The 19,115-nt window shown below is 43.8% G+C and overlaps 1 protein-coding gene across 1 annotated transcript in view; it reads left to right on the top strand.

Moving 5' to 3' along the window:
• The window catches only part of Ush2a (usherin), a 653,036-nt gene that overhangs the window by 564,200 nt on the left and 69,721 nt on the right, over positions 1-19,115 (top strand). Inside the window, exon 60 of the mRNA XM_060365102.1 lies at positions 4,720-5,074. Coding sequence (XP_060221085.1) covers positions 4,720-5,074 — 355 coding nt within the window. The remainder of the gene's footprint in view (positions 1-4,719; positions 5,075-19,115) is intronic.

Below are 19,115 nucleotides of genomic sequence, written 5' to 3' on the forward strand. Positions count from 1 at the left end.
CCTGCCCCAGTGTCATGCTTGCATCTGCAAGGCTGTGTCAACTCAAGGCCCCAGAACCTTCCCAAACACCACCCCCAACCGGGACACCAAGTGCTCACATATCTGAACCTATAGGGGGCATATTTTTTTTATTTAAACCACCACAAGAGATTAACTTTTTTACAATATTCACAGGATATTCCATAATGTCAATGTTATTAAGACTAGGCCTTCCCAAATAAAACCGTGGTGACTATTGAAATTTTAAAAGAAATATGCTTAATGGGGAAGAGTACTTAATCACAACAGCAGGAAAGGTTGCATAACCATTATATGTCTTCCTTGTAACCTAGATAACACATATATAGTCACTATGAGTGGATATAAACAACCATTTTTAATATACTAACATCGATGTGCTATATTTTCTTTCATGTAAAAGCAATCATATTCCTCATACTTTTCTACTGGAGGTTTCATTTCCATAATCTCTATGCAGTAAATCTTTTAATGATTATGTTAAAAATAACAATTTAGAAGCACACATAGTATGTATATAAACACACACACACACACACACACACACGCACTGTGATAGACAGAACTTCACTAACCTGCAGTGGAAACATTATAGGTGTCACTAGAATAAGAAAACGTCCCAACTCTAAAGGCTAGAGTTGAAGTAGCTGTCATGTTATTCTACGTGTGGAATAAGCTTAGATCATCTGGGTTTTTGACTTTGAGTGGAAGACTTTAACAGACCATGCTAACTATTTAGGTGTTTGGAGTTTTGTATTATTGTTTTGTGGCTGTTGGTGGGTGGGTGGGTGTTCATGTTTTCATACTGAACCGAGAGAAATATAAAGAAACACTATGATCATGGAAAGAACATGGGTGTGTCCTCAAAGCACATGTCTTTTGCAACTTCCTGGTGTTGGTGGGGCGGTTCCTTGGGTTCCTTGGGTGAGTCACCTATAAAGTTACGCAGAATTGGGCTCATGAATCTAAAGGATGTCTAGCCTCTGCGAGCTTTATAAGGAATAGTAAAATGATACATGAAGTACTGTGTTAAATGCAAAGCAGCAGAAACAGGAAGGCAGAGCTGGAGGTTCTGGGTATTTACTGAGGAACAGAGACAGATTCTTGGTGACAGGAGTAGGCTCTGTCACAGTGTGCCTACTGTGTCTGTTTTCCTTTAAAAAAGTCGGATTTCTCTTTTCCTTTGCAGGCAGAGGAAATGTCTAGATTACTAGACACCAGTTATGACAGTAGTACTTATCTCCAGTGGCAGGTGTGAGGAGTCTTTCAAATCCTCCTTGTTTATATATTATCATATAATTTTTACAGTCAGTGTGTTACATAGAACAGTAAAGGCAAAGTAAGTAACTCTGCTGAATCCAGGTGCAATCCCACCACTCCTTTAGGATTGTTCTGTTTTTCCTTTTTCTGTAGACACCATCACTTTATGTGGTAATCAAGGTGTAATCAGAAAAGAAAAAGAAAAAGATCGAGTTATTTTAACCGAGGGATTTGATGTAAATAGCCACACAGGATAAGTGTATTAAGTGGGTAACTGAAAAGATAAAAAGAAAACTCCAAGATGGCAGGGAAGCGGTAGCCATAGGAAAGCAGGTGTCACCCTAAAGGCTGAGGGAACAAAAGAAGTAGACAGATGATTCTACCCAGAGGTAAAACCCTGAGGAACTGGGTCCCAGAGTTCCTAGGCGTATGTGGCTGTCAGTGGCTCTTTGGAGAGGAAACAGTAAGTCTAGCTATTTTTTCACATTAGATTAACTTTATTATGAAAACATTTCCTCCTCCCAAGTGAGAGATTGCTTGCTGGCAAGAGGCTCTCAGTAACAGCTACTAAAGGGAAACAAATAGGAAAGTAGATTCCTCTTTCACCTTGATGACCTGGTCACCCCCTGGTGCCAACTATTGACGAAGCCCAACATCAAGTTCCTTGATAAAGCAGAAAGGGAGGTCTCAGTGCATAGACTATGAAAGAAATATACTTAAAATATTTAAAGAAAGACATTTTATGCACAAAATGAGAATAAATGGCTGTGAAAAATCCATGCTTCCCAGATTCATATTTGTCTTCATTCCTATCATAGCGTTAGACAGCATTAAATCACCTATCTTTGAAAAAGAATTGCCCAAATAAGCTCTAAGTAATGAATGGCCCATGTGGCTGTCCAGGGAGAGCGGAACATGTAATCTGTAAATACATGCTCTTCTAGAGGAACAGGACCACCCCCATGAACTGTTGCCACCCAATAATTAGGGGAAAAAATATATTTTCCTCAACCTCTTCTCTGGGTGTGTTCAGATACAAAGAGAGCTCAACTTTTAATACCACATATGGGATGAAACATACTCTCCTATAATATTAATTTATTAAGTAATAAATAGTAAAATATTTCACTTTAGGTGATGTAGAAACCTAACATTCCCCTTTGGGCAACCTTTTCTTTAATGTCAGTTTTCTGAAAACCATGGCCACATCTCAATTTGGGAATTCACGAGATGTTTAATAAAAAGTAATTAAATTGTCACAGTACGTCTCAAGTAAGACAAAATAGCAAAAGTAGTTTTCCCGTGGAATTCTGATGGGTTTGCTTCCACTGTTATGTCCCTAGCAGATAAGTTTTCGAATGCTGACTAGAGTGCTCGGCTGTGAGCTCTGAGACCCTCATTAGAACTGCTCCCTCTCCATCACACACCCCATACCTGAGACATGCGGCAGGCAGAAGAGCCAAGTTTGGCATGCCGACATGGAGCCAGAAAATGGCTGTGTGTGTGTGTGTGGTAGCGGGTCAGAATGAAGCTGCAGGTCAGTCAGGTGGACCCGACATCTCTCTAGCTCACCATCCTTACACCACAGAGATGCATCCGCTGGAGAAACCTCAGATTCCCAGCACCAAAGATTTTGCATGTGCCGCTTCTGTTTTGTGAAAGGTGCTGTCGTTTGCTTTGTCTTAATCACCCTCTGAGTTTTGATGGGGCCGGTTAATCTGATATGGCAGCATGCGGGCTCCCCAGTGTCTGAAGAGGGTGTTAATTAAAGACTTCTAACAGCCTGGAAAATATTGATTTATTCAACACTCTTCTCCACTAGAGACTGAACTGGGAGCGGAAGGGCCCTACTTTTCACTGCATTCTTCCCCTGCCGAGCCTCCACCACAGCAAAACACAAGTTTGATAAAGATGAAGCCGAAAGGCAGGAAAAAAAAATCATGAAATTATATACCTTTTAGCTACTCATTTAAAAAGTAAATGCTTGAACCCTTCATGGACTTGGACACTGGGAATATGGAGATGTAAAAGGCACAGTTCCCTTCCTGTCAGACGTATGTCATGATTTTACACCTGGATGAGCAAAAATCTGTTCCCAACTCAACATCAGATATTTAAGGCCATCTTAACTGACAATTCCATTCCTCTTGCCTCTGTGTTTAATGCTTTATATATTCAATACCAAAATAAAATGCATAGATCTGACTTTGATAGCAACAAAATCTCAGCCATAAGATGACTGAGTAATCTTATTCTCTAGCAGTTAAAAGAATATTTTGGGATAATTTGGACTGCATTTGGCTTTAAGAGACATCAAAAAGGAAGTTGCCCTTTGCCCTTTGCCCTGGTCCTGTACTTACCGTGTGGTTTTCGTTTGCATGCAGCATGGGCTCAGCTCCTTTGGGTACGAATCTCTGTACTCCCGAGCACGAATCTCTGTGCTCCCGAGTCACAGACGGTGTTTGTGTGTGGTTCTTGATGTGTGACAACAAGTCTATTAAAGCGGTGATACTAATGAGAATGTTTCCTGCCTGCGTGGATGGGGTATGGTTTCATTAGGACAAAATTTAAATGGAGAGAAAATCAGAAGCACATAAGAGAAACACATAAAAATGGTGTCCAACCACCCTGCAGGTAAATGCAAGGTACATCATTCTCGGTGAAACTCTGGAAGAACTTGGGTTCTCTGGCCAGCGTCTGTCCCATGGAGGGCCAGCCCAGGTGTTTGGAGAGAATGATCCCAGGCATCCAACCACAGCGGGAGGGTCAGCCTTGCTGCCCTGTGCAGTCCCCAAAGTCATATCATATGGATTCAAGTGCAATCCACCTCTCACAGTCTTAGGATCCCCAAAACACCAGCCTGTTGGGATCCAGTTCTGTGGCCTGTGTCCCAGGGTAGGACCTGGATGAGACTGCTTGTGTACACAGCCATGATTTATTCCTCACTCGGAGGAACAGAAAGCGTGAAAACAACATCCATGCATTAGAAACGACACATGAACTCTAATATGGGGCTGATTATTCGTTACTGAATGTTCCCCCTGATGCACCCACGGTCCTCTCAGCTCAGCGAAACCAAGCCTAGACATTTCCTCAGAGACTTGTCTCTAAGGTGACTGTAGATCTTGTCACCTCAACAATATTAACCATCACGGAATGTGTTGCATAATTTTTTATATCTTCTGCATTTATATGTTTCTCATGACCTGTGTGATCTTTTAGCAACACGCACACACACACGTGTCAACTACATAAGAAAATGCCTTTAATAGATCTCTAGCATATTCCCGATTTAAAAAAATAATAATTATTATCAAAAAGAAGACAATTGTCTTGATAACCAAGTTGAGGAAGGAAGTACCCTAAACACTAGACTCTTTCTCTGTCTATATGGCTATTTGAAGTGTCTGGTGTCACGCGGTTTGCTTGGCTCTCTTGCAGGCGTCCTGCTGACACCGAGGAGGAGTCTCTCCTCTTTGTCTGGTCGGAAGGAGCTCTTGAGTTCACTGATGATGGGGGCACTCTGCGCCCCTTTACCCTGTACGAGTACCGCGTCAGAGCCTGGAACTCCAAGGGCGGGGTGGACAGCCCGTGGGCGTCAGTACGGACCCTGGAAGCGCCGCCTCAAGGCCTCCCCGCCCCCCGGGCTCAAGCCACCGGCGCCCACTCGGTCCTGCTGAACTGGACTGAGCCCGAGGCCCCCCACGGCATCATCTCCCGGTACCGTGTGGTCTACCGAGAAGGACCAGATGAGGCAGCAGCCAGCAGCTCTATCGCGCATGCCTTCACGCTGACGGTAAGAACAGACGGTGAACAACAAGTTAAAATCATTTCCTCACCTGCTTGTCGTTTTCCTCACTTTAGAGCATGCGCCTATGAATTTTTCATATTCCAAAAACAGCAATATGGTTCTGGGGATAAGATAATAAATTGGGTACGAGGATTTGGGGGTGGGGGCCAGTGGGTAAACCAGAACTGATTTGTATTGCTGGAAGCAAATAAACGAATCTCCATGCCTGATTACCACTTTACAGACCCACTAAATAGGAATAATTCAGGGTGTCCCTCAATATCGCATAGGAATGATGTCAATATGAGAACATGTAATTTTCTAGTTTGTCAAAGAACTAACCTTACACATACATGTATGTCTGTTTGCATGCGGGTTGGAAGGCAATAAGAGTTCATGTGCTAGAAAAGACACGTGAATTCTAACAGTTTATTGATTGCTCTTTTCTGAGCTGTTCTCTTGATGCATAAAATAATTTTATCAGTTTACCTAGTAATCCCTGAGAGTTTCTTTATGCCCAGCAAACACTCAAATTCTGTGAGGGATACCTAAATCCAGTGGTCTTTGTCTGGGAAACTTTTGTACAGTATCCTGGAGATGAGAATTGTATATTTAAAATAATTTAAAAACCTGTAGTGCCCATTGCACTAGATTTAGATCCCAAACCCGTGCTAATCAGGAGTCTGGCAGAGCTGATAGCACATAGAAATCACTGCTCGGGGAATACCCCGGAAGTCACCAGGAGCACTCAGCATGAAGATGAAATGTTAGGGTTTAGGGGGTAAGCATTCACGGCTTCTAGAGTATTCCAAGACCTCATTAAATATGAACAGCCCTTACAGATAAGGAGAGGAGCACGTAGCATTGAGTATTAAGCTGTTTGCTTGTGCTTTAAACCATAGAAACCCAAGTTATGTGAAAGTTGGAGAGTTCGTGTTTTTCAAGACAGGTGAATAGCACTGGGGTGGTATGTTATGATAAGATTCCAAAGGGGTCTTTGTGAGTGAATGGGAAAGTGTAACATTCTACCAGTGTCCTCATGTTTTTTTCATATGACTCAACCATAAGCAGCATGAAAGAGAAGGCATTAGTGTGAAAGTCCTCATCTTACGTCAGAACTGGTATTTTGTTCTCTGACATTCTTTATCTATCAGCATTTTTCCATTTCATTTCCGGATCCTTCTTAGTAAATATTAGTAGCCACTATCCCATGTAGAAATGATCTGGCTTAGCTGATACTTTTTTTCTGTATGGAAATCTGTTATTTTAGAAACTGTATCCTTAGAACTTATACTCTAACCTTTCACCCATCAAGTAACTTTGGTTAAAATACCAAAACCCTATGATAAATATATTTTCATCAAAAGCACCAGGAACAATGACCTAGCACTGGTCCTTTCAAAAGACAACTTCCAAGAGTGTCTGGCTAATCATATGTTCTCCCCAGTTCTAGTGGAATTCCTTTTGGGAGAATACCTCGTGAGTCATTGCTTATCTGGTTTTATTATCTGACGAACCTGTGCTTTATTTGTTCTATTTAGTTCTGCTTACACCGTCTGACATGTTCCTGGCAGAGAAGCCAGCCTATAGCCTCAGGCTGGAAGCTGCACCAGGCCCTTAGTGCATGGAGCTTCCCATCATCGCTTTCAACACCCCCGTCCTGACAGGCCCACCATGGAGCCCTTCTTCTCTTTTCTGTATGATGCCGGTGCCACTAGCCAGTGTCATCGAGAAATTATAATATTCCTGCGCCTTATTTGTAATGTGTTTGTTCATCCCAAGTGACCTTCTGTCAGTCTGGCTCAGTGACGGAGAGTAAGACGTCCAGAGGTTTGGCTGGATTCACCCAGAAAGCTACATCTGAATTGTCCAAGGAACTAGGGACATCTTCCCTAAAGCCACCAGGCCAAATCCCCAGGGCATGGTCCCTGTGACCTCACATGGACAGGTACTTTGAATGAGATCATCAGAAAAGTAGATGGTCTTTGAATCTCATCCAGTCCTATATTCCCAATGTAGAGGCTGTGTTTAACCTTTAATGTTCCAATGCTCTCTTCAGAGAGTAGCATTTCTTTGCTGTCACTGTCCTATTTTGCTTTCTGTTGCTGTGAAAAACACTGTGAGCCAAGGCCAAAGGCCACTTGTGGAGAAAAGGGCTTATTTGGCTCACACATCCTGATCATAGTCTATCATGAAAGGAAGTCAGTATAGGAGTTCAGGGTAGGAACTTGGAGGCAAGAACTGAAGCAGAGACTGACTACTGAGTGATGCTTCACGCTAGCTTGCTCTCCATGACTCCCTCAGTCTGCTTTCTTTTACAACCCAAGCAGAGTGTACTGCTCAGGAGTGGCACCTCCCATTATGCTGGGGAAAATGGCTAACTGACATACCACCAAGACACCTGATGGAGGCATTTTCTCATTTGAACTTCCCTTTTCCCAGATCATGGTGGTTTGTGTCACACTAAAGAAGAAAAGAAAAGAAAAACCTAGCTATCTTCTATAATTTAAGCCTATTTTTATTTGTTTGTTTTCTGAACAGCATGACTTCCCCATATTGCTGCAAAAATCCTTAGGGTCAATCACATTTAATCACATTGGATAAACAGTCATTGAGAAGAATGTTCTTTATCAGTACTCAGTGCTGGGGCCTGCTGTGTGGCTGAGCCAAGCAGTGACTGGGTAGGAAGGTGGGTAATCATGTGTTAGACACACATTATTAGTTGGGTACTGAGGTTTCTAAGCCCCTCGCTACTGGGCGTCTTCTATCTGGGCATTGGTGACTCCCTTTTAGATCTTGCTCCAAGACTTCTAGGCTTACTTGCTCTGGATAAAATTTTCTGCAGCAAAGAAGTTTACTATAAATGAGGCTCCGAGTACAAACACACAGTTTCAAATGAACAAACCAACTCGGAATCGTGAAAGACATTCCAAATGTCACTCATTTGGTCCCTTGATTATTGAGATCCTGTATATACTCAAGAGACCATCAAACTATCACCACCCATGGTGGGAAGCCATTTCTAGCTTGCCAGGTCCCCCCAGAGTTTAGAAACAGGTGGAGGTTGCTGGGAGAGCCACATGAAGCAGGTGCGATGGAGCCACGAATCCTGCCGGAGGTGGCAGTGGATGGAGAACGGGCAGCAGGGGCCTCCATAGGGGTGAAGAGTAGATATCTTGGCAGGAGCAGCAGCAGCAGCAGAGGCAGCAGGAGAGGAGAAATGGGGACTGCGTGGCTTTTAATGCATCACTAGCTTCTCTCCCAACCTCATGAAAAGCCACCTCTCTCTCTGAGTCTAAGTAGGTCTCTCTGAAATGAAAAGATCAAATTCTAAGGTGTCTTCAGATCTTTGTAACCTACGTGACTGAAACGGGGCTTCGGTTACGAGTCCTTAAACTTACTTCCCCCATTAGCTCTGTGATGGATGGTGTAATGTCAGGAATGAGGCTGAATTTAGCCTCTCTTGGCATGCAAGAGTTCCATGGTGCTACTTGCAGGAACACTCCTGGCGAGGCTGGCGAGGCTGGCGAGGCTGGCGAGGCTGCTCCTACCACTCAGGTCTGTTTGCTTTCGCTCACTGGCACCTGCCATCACATTGGCAGAAAAACTTGGTATTTAAAGGCAAAGGTATTTCACCTGCTCGTCAATGCTCTAAGCATGCCCATGCTTGCCCTGCAGATTATAAAACATCAAGCCCAAAACATACCCAATACCCTGAGAGATAGACGGCATCTCGCTCCATATGTAGAATCAGGCATAAGGAGCTGATGGGCCGAGCAAATGATTTCGGTCACTAAGAGTTGGCTTCTCACCTGGGCATAAAATCCAGAATTACTGCACTAGTCTCTACATTCTGGTTGCCAAACTTCCTTTCCCAATGTCAAGAAGGAGGCATTTAAAGTTTCCTCCTGCGCTTGGCCCGGATCTCTTTACCATTAAATAGATTTGTAGCCAAAACACATTATGAGATACTTCATAATTGCCCTATTATGGAAGGTTTGTGAGTAAATTGATGAACTCATTCTAATCCCATTTTCGTTTTGGCTTATTATAATGTAAAATATTATTGCTTCTTACATACGATCTTAAATTAGTTGTCGCTGTGACAGTGTGGTGTCCCACAGCCTTTCTTCCGCAGACCCATGCATAGGGTGGCAGAGATGCTCCGTAAGATGCTGCATCCTAGGAGGATCTCTTTCTAGTGTGACAAACAATGGTGAGGAAAACATTTGGCAGCTCCACCAAGTCTGTCCTACAGAGAGATTTTTCATTCACTTCCCTTAGATGCTCTCCCTTTCAGTGAACTACTTTACTGAAAAGTAAAACGTTATTTTGCTCCTTGTACTTTATTCTGATAGGCCCCAAAAGACTCCCTTTTAAATAACACCAAAGATGGGTCCTATAGTTTGTTTTTCTTCGCTGACAAGCACCCACCATATAATCTAAGTCCTCTGACTTGTATTTAGATGTCTACAGTGAAGAGGTGACATCGTGGACATGTCTCTTCCTTTAGTTTTCTCTTCTTTCATTTGTCTCCTCAGAATCATCAGAAAGGGGCAAGAAGGAGAAGAAAGGATGAGGAAGAATAGGAGGAGGGCAAGAGAGAAGGAGAGGAAGTGGGGAGGGAGGAGGGAGGAAAAGGGACATGAATTATGTAAGAATGAGCAGAGCCTTGCTAATGCTAATGTCCTACTGCACTGCAGTGCAGGAGCCTCGTGGGATTTCTTTTTCCTGGGGGTTATGTAGAGGACCCCGGGGAATTCCCATGGTCCAGACTCATTTGATGGAGGCAGGCCTGCTGATGCGGCTGGTTGTTTGTCATTGCTGTTGATGTTGTTTTTGTTGTTCTCCTTCTGTCAGAGCCCCGCCCTGGCAGTCAAACCCACCGCTCTTCTTCCGCCTTCACTCCTACCCCAGCCAACTTCCCAACCTGTCATGTTGATAACACTTTCTTAGCATCAGTGAGCCTATAGAACACTTGTGCCACCAAAGGATGAAATATATCATCCATGGCGGTCTTCCGTGTGAATGTCTGTTACCAACTCTGAGGTCACAGCTCAGCTTGTCAGCTTCTGTGTCAGCTCCATGATCATCAGATCCTAGAATCGCGTTAAGAACCTCAAAGGTCCTTCTCTGTCTTTGTGACTATATCTAAAATACCCCAAGAGTCTCTTGTTCAGTGGGAAGCTCCAGGCCAAGTGCAAACTGTCCATCACTCCTTTCCTATGATTCTCAATTCCTCCCAGTGGCTCTCTGACATTTTTATTCCTCATATGCCTTCCCAGAGCTGGAAAAAAATCATCAGTGATCTCATGTATCAGCTGAATTCCCCTCTTTGATTGGCTTTTCAAGAGCCCAGACACACTTTCAAAAACAACATTATTTATTTTGTGTATGTGTATGTGCATGGCACAGTATGTGGATGGAAGTCAGAGGACAGCTTTCAACAGTCGGTTCTCTCCTTCCACCAAGTGAGCGAAAGATCTAGCTCAGGTTGCCAAGCCTGGAGGCAGACACCCTTGCCTGCTTAGCCGTTTCACCAGGCCACGCTTAGAGATTCTTTTACGTGGTTACCTTACATAGATCTTCAGAGGAAGACGAGGTATGGAGATCAAAGGCTCAGTCTTTAGGATTTGTAAATCCCGCCCATTTCACTGCCACTTACTTCACTTGCTTTGTAGCCCAGGCTGGCCTGGAACATGGCAGCCTTCAACCTCAATCTTCACAATAATTACCACAGCCAGCTCTTATAATCTGTTTTTCTAAGCTACACACATGATTCCCCACAACAGATATATTTCACACCTATTCTGTAACTAAACTGCGGTATCATCCCTCTGGCTGCTCAAGCCAGGTCATTTTGAGGCTTCCATCTTCCTTGCTGCCATATCTGACCCTCCCCTAAATCCACCGGAGTCAACCTCCAAACTGTGTGCTGATTTCATCTCGAAGACTAACCTGTTATGTATCTCACAGAGCTACTGCATTAGCAACCCATTACAGCTCTTGGTATGCAACACGCTGTGAGTGGTGGCAATGTAGCAAATCGAAACTTTAGAAACTTTAGTCCTGTGATTTGCAAGGCTGAAATAAATTGACAAATGTAGATAAAGCCGTGGTTCCTTATGAACAGCTGAACTAATTGGCCATAAAAACCTTGTCTTATATTTGTTCCCACCTTGCAAAAAAAGAAAAAATTGTGAGTTTACAAATTCCAGGTAATTCCCTAAGTATCAGATTCGGTTTGGTCTCATCTGTAAATCGCTAAGCAAGGATTTCCTCTCTGTATCTCCCTGATAGCGTGTTTGTCTTCCCTGCCACAGCAGCATCTCAAGCCTGCCCCAAGAAATCTGCTCTTCTGTGGCTGTGTTCACCTGCCTCGGGTTCCTGTCCTTTGTTTAGATCCCATCCCATATTAAGAGGATCTAGCCCCTCCCCCCATCACACCACACACACACACACACACACACACACACACACTCCCCAAATCACACAAATTGGCATCACCATTGCCAAATATCTGGCTGGTGGTGCCTGGAGAGCCAGTGGTTGGGACACTCAAAGAGGCCTTTAGGCCAAGGATGGTGCTTCTTTCTGGCTTTTAGTTCAATTACAAAGAAACTTTACTCAGACACCGAGAACCCCCAATAAGCCTTGTCTATAACACACTGATGGGCCCATAAATTCAGAATATATGCCAGTTAGCAGAGACAGCAAGCTGTAAATGACAGTGAAGGGCAGAAGTTAATTGAACTACTCCGCTCTTGTCACCAGTGGAAAGTGGCCACTACCTGAGACAAGATGGCTGCCCCTGAAGAACCCCATTACAGCTCTGCAGTCACCTCCTTGGCTCTGCAAGGGCTGATTGGTGACGGGATATCATACACAGATGACCAATTCTTTATGGTTCATGGCCGAGCAAAGCGAAAGTCAGCAGCTGTTCAGGACAAGTGACCACTGTAACGGCTGTAATATAACCCACTAAATAGAGAGGGAATCACAGTGGAGCAAGAGGTTAGCCGTGATTATCGGCAGGTGAGTGCTTTATTGAAGTTGAAAGACCATTAACATTGATAGAGTAATTATTTCAACTTGAAAGTAATTACCTTGATGGGTGATAACTTCTCTAGTGTTCCCAGATTTGATTGGGCCAAACAATTGTGAGCTCCTGAAGCCTAGAAAAATATTACAACAATACTGTGATTTCTAAATTACTGGAACCACGGCTGGAATATTCTGATCATGCCGAACAGTGGAAAGATTTCGCCTTCCACAAGCTGCTGACCTCTCATGGAGGGGAGAGACATTTCCCTTTTAATCCAAATGCAATGACCCACACCTACCACCTGTGACCGGTATGTGATAAGCTTGCAAATGAATCTTTTAACTCCTTATCATTTTATAAGGTGAAACATCTTGGAAACTTTTTTTTTAACTTGGCTATTACAAAGCGGAAGCTGCTAGCCTCCTTGATCCTATGAGTTGGGAGAAGAGCAGAGGAAATGTTTTCTGTCTGTACTGTAAATTAATTATTCTGATAATGACACCACAGTAATTGAAAATTCTAGAAGCCAGCCAATATGGATCAGAGATTTCAGGTTTTGTTATGAAATTTACTTCTATCAATAACTTTCTGGCTTGGCAATATTGAAGCCTGCTATGAATTTGCTCTGATGGGAGTGTTTTGTGTTTATGCACACCAGACATCAACAAACAAAATGAAAGATGAAAATATGGTCAAAGGCTTCTTTGAACTCTCATGAATATATGAAAATTACATGCTGTTTGCAATGGAGAACTGAAAAAACATCAGGTCTAATTTGATGATCATGACCAAGAAATATTGTGGGGCTCATCCATTGATTGGCTGTTTGTGGCATTTCTTCTGAGAATCTGTGCACAGAAACCATAATTGATGCTAAGGGAAGGAGTTTATTTCTCTGGACTGCCTGGCAGAGCAGGAGAAGCATAAAGGGCAAGTAACACTAAAAGAAACAATTACTTGCCCATGCCTGGGCACTGACTGTGATTATAACCTCCTAAAAGAACTCAGGAGGCCCTTAACTCAGCATCCCCCTAATTCCAATGCCCCAGGGACCCACACACCCATCTTACATGTCCACAAGCCACAGACAGGACAAACACAGCCACCATGACTATCAGGGATGGGTGGACCTCCCCTCTCAATCCTCGGTGATCCTGTCACCTTGGCAGGATTTGGTCGGGAATCTGCCAATGGATGGCTCTTTTGGCAGTAGTTCCCAGGATTTATTTCTAATACCTCAGGATCTCCCAGCGATGGAACAGGTTTCTGCTTGTTGTCTATGAGCCAAGAAGGAATGTTTTAACCAAGCAGATAATAGGTTTCCTCCATCTCTCGAACTCCTTTGAGTTCTTTTCCCTAAACAGAGTCTTTGGGGGTCCTTTGAAAACAGAATCACAGCACGGTGACCCCCTCTGAGCTGAGAGGGTTCTGAGAACTGGCTTGAATCTGGTAAAAGACAGAAGGTTTCCGGATGAAACCTTCCCACTTGGGGAAGTGATAGGATTTATAGATTAAGTTGTAAATATCGCCACTAAAGCAACCAGAGCAAAGCAATGTGGTGACGTGATCTCAGTCCTCCACAGCCAGGCTGGCGAGTGTGTTGGAGAAGTCCCACAGGTGCTCCGAATTTAAAATAAGTACAATAACTCCTTTTAAAACATTTTATGGTACTTAGATTGTTAAATATTCACATTACCAAATCAGAGACTCTTAGAATGTTGTCTAACCCTAAAAGATAGTGGTCTAGACTATCTAGTAAAATGACAGTATACTTTTAACAGATGTAAATGTTACCTTTTGACAAGACACAAGTAATGAATTTTATCATATAAGTTCCTATTGGGTGATTATGACCCAGAGTTTTATTTTTGCTCAAGCAATTACTAAAGTCACGGCTGGATACCTATGCCCATTAGTGGATGGTTCTGTGGGTTGGTTTTTTTTTTTATGATATTATTGATCTCTTGCTGAGCTGAGATTCAGGTTTTATGCCAGATAGCTTGATTAATGGGTTGGTTTCTATAAGTGGACTGAATGGGGATAGAAAGCAGGGGCAGCCGGCTCTGCCAACCCCAAATCCGTCAAGACGCATAGCTCATTATGAAACAGTTATCAAGGATACATGAAAAATTAATTGGGCTCAGTTTGATTCTGAAAAGAATCGGCTTTCTCCTCGGCAGCCCCCCCCACCCCTTCCAGATGTTCTGTGCCAGCCCCTGGAGGAACAGCAAAGGGAGATGTATTAATACATTGTATTGATTAGATCAAGACCCCTGACAGTTATTTGTAGAGATACCATCTGGCCGCTGCTCGAATTCCTTCACCAAAAACAGGACGTGACATGTTATTAATCTCAACTCTCTAAGTATAGACAGTTGCCTTTTCTGTTAACGCACATTTTACCATTCCGTGGGAGATGGAGGCAGACCTGAAGGGTGTAGAAATTAAGGTTATTACACAAATTGAGCCATATGGTCCAAATATTTCAGCAAGAAAATTGCCAGGCAATAAAAATTGCTCCTGCCTTCCTAATGGTGTAAATTACAGTTTAACCATGGCTCTAATGATGTCCTTCTGCCGCGCTTAACTACTGTTACATGAAGGACATTGTTTTAAAAATATAAAAAACAAGTAAATGCCAGCAGCGTGTTTTACAATCTGTTAGTGTGTCATTAAGAACACTGTCAGAAATACATAAACATAACAGCAGCCAAGCCAGCATACAAAGAACTCAATCAGAAAGATGGAGTATTTTGAAAACTCTTCCCGTAGTGTCAAGTACACAGAACCTTCTGGAAGTTTTTCAGGACAAGAGTTCTACGTCGTACTTTCTTCTAAGACTTGTCTTGCCCATCGGCAGTGTCTCTGAAAGCAAGCTCAGGAGCTCTTTGTGAGCTCACTTCTGTGTCTTCTCCTGCAGCCTGCTAGCCTTCCCACATAGGGAGGAGAGGTGGAGGGGAGCAGAGGCATGACCAGTCCCCAGCCAAGGATGCTGTCCACCTTGCTGAGCTCATCTGTTGTTGGCCAGAAGGGACAGGGCTCCACTCCTCTCCTCGCCAGTGACTAGTATTCAAAGTGTAATTTTCCCTGTGACTCCAAGGAAAGCAGCCTGCCTGCCAGCCTGAACACAGCCTATTCCGCTGGCCTTAAGAATCACAGTAAAGATGACCATTTTCATGGTTATTAGCCAAAAAAAAAAAAAAAAAAAAATTCCTTGTAAATTAAAACATCCCAGATAGGGCGTGTCTGTGTACATTCCTTCCACTGCTTCTGCTTGCCCTGATGCTGGAAACACGGTCTGTTAGGTTAAACTTCCAGAGAAAAACTTAGCGCGATGAGATGCATAAAATATTGGGGGGAAGCTTTTTATTCCTGTTTTCTTTCAGCTCTTTTATTTCCTCCCTCATTTCCCCAAAGGGAAACGCTTGGTGTTTAATTTACTCTTAAACTGAAGAATGAGAAGAAAGAAAAAGAAAAGGAGGGGAAAGAACCACCAGAAAGAGTGCTACATTTGCATGCACATTAATATTCATGAGGATCCTTAAGTAACTGCCTCCTCACAGTGTCAAGGGCAGGGAGAATGATTGGAGCATTTTATGTCTGCAGTGTTCTTTACCTAGGTATGCTTACGGCTGCCTCGGTACTTGTTTCAAGTGTGTGTGTGTGCGTGTGTGTGCGTGTGTGCATATGTGCCACCGTGCACATGTGGAGGACAGAGGACAGTTCTATGTACTTGGTTCTCTTCTTCTGATATGTGAGTTTCGGGGACCAAAGGCAGTCACAAGACTTAAGCAGCAAGCACTGTTGCCCACTAAGCCAGCCTGCAGCCACTCCTGTACCTTTTTAGTCATCACCCTTGGTGAAGCCACACCCAGGCTACATAGCCACAGTTTCCAACCTTTTCCTCCACTTAGCCTTTCTGCCTTGCTTTCTTTCTATGTGCGTGCGTTTGTACGGCTGTGTACATGCATGTGTGTGCAGCTGGAGTCCATAGGTTGGTGTTGAATGTCTTTTGTCAGTTGCACTCCGAGACGTGGGTCTCACCGTGCATCCGTGACCTCGAGCTCACAGAGGTGTGCCTGCCTCTGCCTTAGACCTCGCTCTTTCACACAGCCCCTCGCCAAACCTGGAGCTCACTGCTGACTGGTCCGGGAGCGCCACAGATCTGCTTCTCTCTGCCCACAGCCTGGGTGCTGAGGCTGCAGACTCGCTGCTGCGGCACCCAGATTTGACGCTGGTGGTGGCTATCCAATTCTGTTCCCCGTGGACGGCAGGCGCTTTCACAAACCAAGCCAACTGCTTTCTTTTGCTCTTTCACACTCAATTATGTTGGCATGTTTTACTTTTCCATCTTGTTTGCTGTTCGTCTCCTCGGTCCAAGAGTGAGCTCTGGGGGATGTTCCCTATGGCCCCGTCACCTTTACAAAGACCTTTGTTAATGAATCATGATTTAATGAATGCCTGAAATCCAACAGACAGTAAGTGGCTTTGTCCTTTATTTCTTGTTCACACCCAAATAACTGTTATATTGTGGGACTTTTTAAAAACTGCTCGGTAATACTTTATTTTTATCCCAGGAAAAAAAAACCTATACATTCACAGCTAAATCATCTTTATATTCCACTTCAATCTGTAAGCTGAGAACTGTCTATATAAAACACATGGACAAATGATATTTCATCTTATCCCCCCACCTCCTACACCCGTGGAATGTGAGAATCTATACATTATTAGTGAGAAAAGGGAAATCCAGAGATGTTATATATCATGTGTAAGGCCATACAGCCGACTCCAGTTCAACTGTGGTTTCTATCTGATTTTCAGTCAGTGTTTTCCACTGCTTAGCATCACCTCCTGAGCTTTAGCTGAAGGAACATGTTGTTATTTTTGAAAAACTAAATCTTGATGAAAACCACAGAAGAAGACGGATTCCACATGTCTTGATAGGATTCGACACCTGGAATGAATGCAGTGACTGATGTGTAAAATGTTGAATGTGTTAAGGATCATTTAGGCCAGCCGGGTTCAGAGCCCAGCACTTCAGATGATGTGCTGCATTCAAGTAAGAACAAAAACAAAAACATGAATGAAAGGAGGTAAGGCAGGCAGGAGCTTGGTTTCACCAGGACAGCGGCAGGTCTGCTTGCAAACATCTGAGGACAACCCACTTGTCAGGTTGATAGTAAACTGAAGACTTTTAAAAATGTATCAGAATAACCCCCTGCAATGAAACTGCCCAGGGAGGTGGTCAGCAGCTGGAGTCAAGGGCCCCTGGTTAAACATCGAGGCTCAGAGACTGGCTGTGGTGCCAACCAGAGTGGAACTGGAAGAGAATGGTTCTTGCTCCAGCTTCCTGGGTAGTCACCAGCAGGAACTGCAAAACTCTTTCTACCATATTCCACCTACTTGTCCACAAATAATTAAAAATTAATAACCAAAAACAAAATGTCACAGGGGCACGTGCCTATAACTCCAGCCTTTAAAGGCTAAGTCAGAACATTATTAGGTTCTAGGGCAGCCTGGACTCTATAGAGTTTCAGGTCAACCTGGGCTAAATGGCATTACCTGATTTCAAAAAGGTCTCTCTCTCTCTCTCTCTCTCTCTCTCTCTCTCTCTCTCTCTCTCTCTCTCTTCCCCTCTCTCCCTCTCCCTCCCCCTCCCCCTCCTCCTCTCCCTCTTTAATTCCACAGCAGCATTTCCCCAAAATCTGTGTCCCTTTAACAAAATGTTTTAGTTCTCATTCATAGTAGAATGCCCTTGCAGCAGCTGACCCCAGAGTCCAGCTGGCATAGGAAAAGGGGGACAGAGCTAGCCAAGAAGGCAGGCTAGTCATTGGAAAACTTCAGGAAGCTTCTCGGAGGCTCAAACTAGACTGCTAACCTCACTGAGAAGATCCCCTGGAGTCTACAGCATTCTAAGACCAGCTTACTTTGTCTAGTGCAGTGTTGGATTACAGCCTGAACATCTTGGGGCATGCCTGTGACATTGATGTTGGCATGAGACAGTGCCTGGTTCCAGTTCACTCGACCTTCAACAAGAGATCCTTGCAAAGTAATGAAGACCCAAGCCTAGTATTTGCCCTTGACAGTCTAGAAGTGCCCTGCAATACCTAGGTGAAAGGAATGATGCATCACCTTCTGTTGACCTGTAGGCCTTCATTCTAGGTCCCGCCCTGCTCCCTCTGACCTGATCTTGCCACTGATCTCCAGGAAGGCACAGGGGGTGTCTACAAGCAGCTTTCTGGGTGTAGGGAGGCAGCTCAGCCAGTGGCCTGGAGGATTCCAAACCCACTTAAAAATTCTAGGCTTGAATGGTCCTGTGTATCCATGATTTATGCCCTGAGAGTAGAGACAAGCAGATCCCAGACAGCTGACCCCAGTGGGAGCACCCCAAGCCAGTAAAACACCCCATCTCAAAAAGCAAGGTGGATGGGGTCTGATGAGCACCACTTACAATTGACCTCTGACCTCCACATGCACAGGCACACATGAGCACCCCCACATATACACACATACAAATAAACAAACAAAGAAAGAAAGAAATAATAGGCTGAAAGGAGCTTTCTAAATGACTGTGTGCATTAAACTGTGGCTAATTTTCTTCCTCTGTGGCCTATCATGTTTTAGAAATGCTGTAATTAGCACTTTTGGCTTCAACATAGTAAGAGCCTCAGGAGAGACACCTTGTCCTTTCAGCTCTGGGCGACCTGGTCATCATGCTGTAAGCCTTGGCATTTGTCCTTAGCAGAGTGATAATTATTTATTAGTGGAATGGATGCTTATTGTATTCAGAAATTAAAATTGTTAGGGGACACGGTGCGGAGGATCACATCTGTTAGAAATAAATCACTTAAAACCTTCTATTAGTCTCACAGACTGTCAAGAGTGAAGTGAGAGGGAGGTGTGAAGGGGCTGAGGAGGCTGGCTCTTAAATCTTGCGAAGTAGGCGTGTGGTCACTCTGTTGTCAGCACACCACAGTGTTCAGACATCGGTGCTGCATT

Source organism: Meriones unguiculatus, chromosome 11 (genome assembly GCF_030254825.1).
Source record: "Meriones unguiculatus strain TT.TT164.6M chromosome 11, Bangor_MerUng_6.1, whole genome shotgun sequence".
NCBI lineage: Eukaryota > Metazoa > Chordata > Mammalia > Rodentia > Muridae > Meriones > Meriones unguiculatus.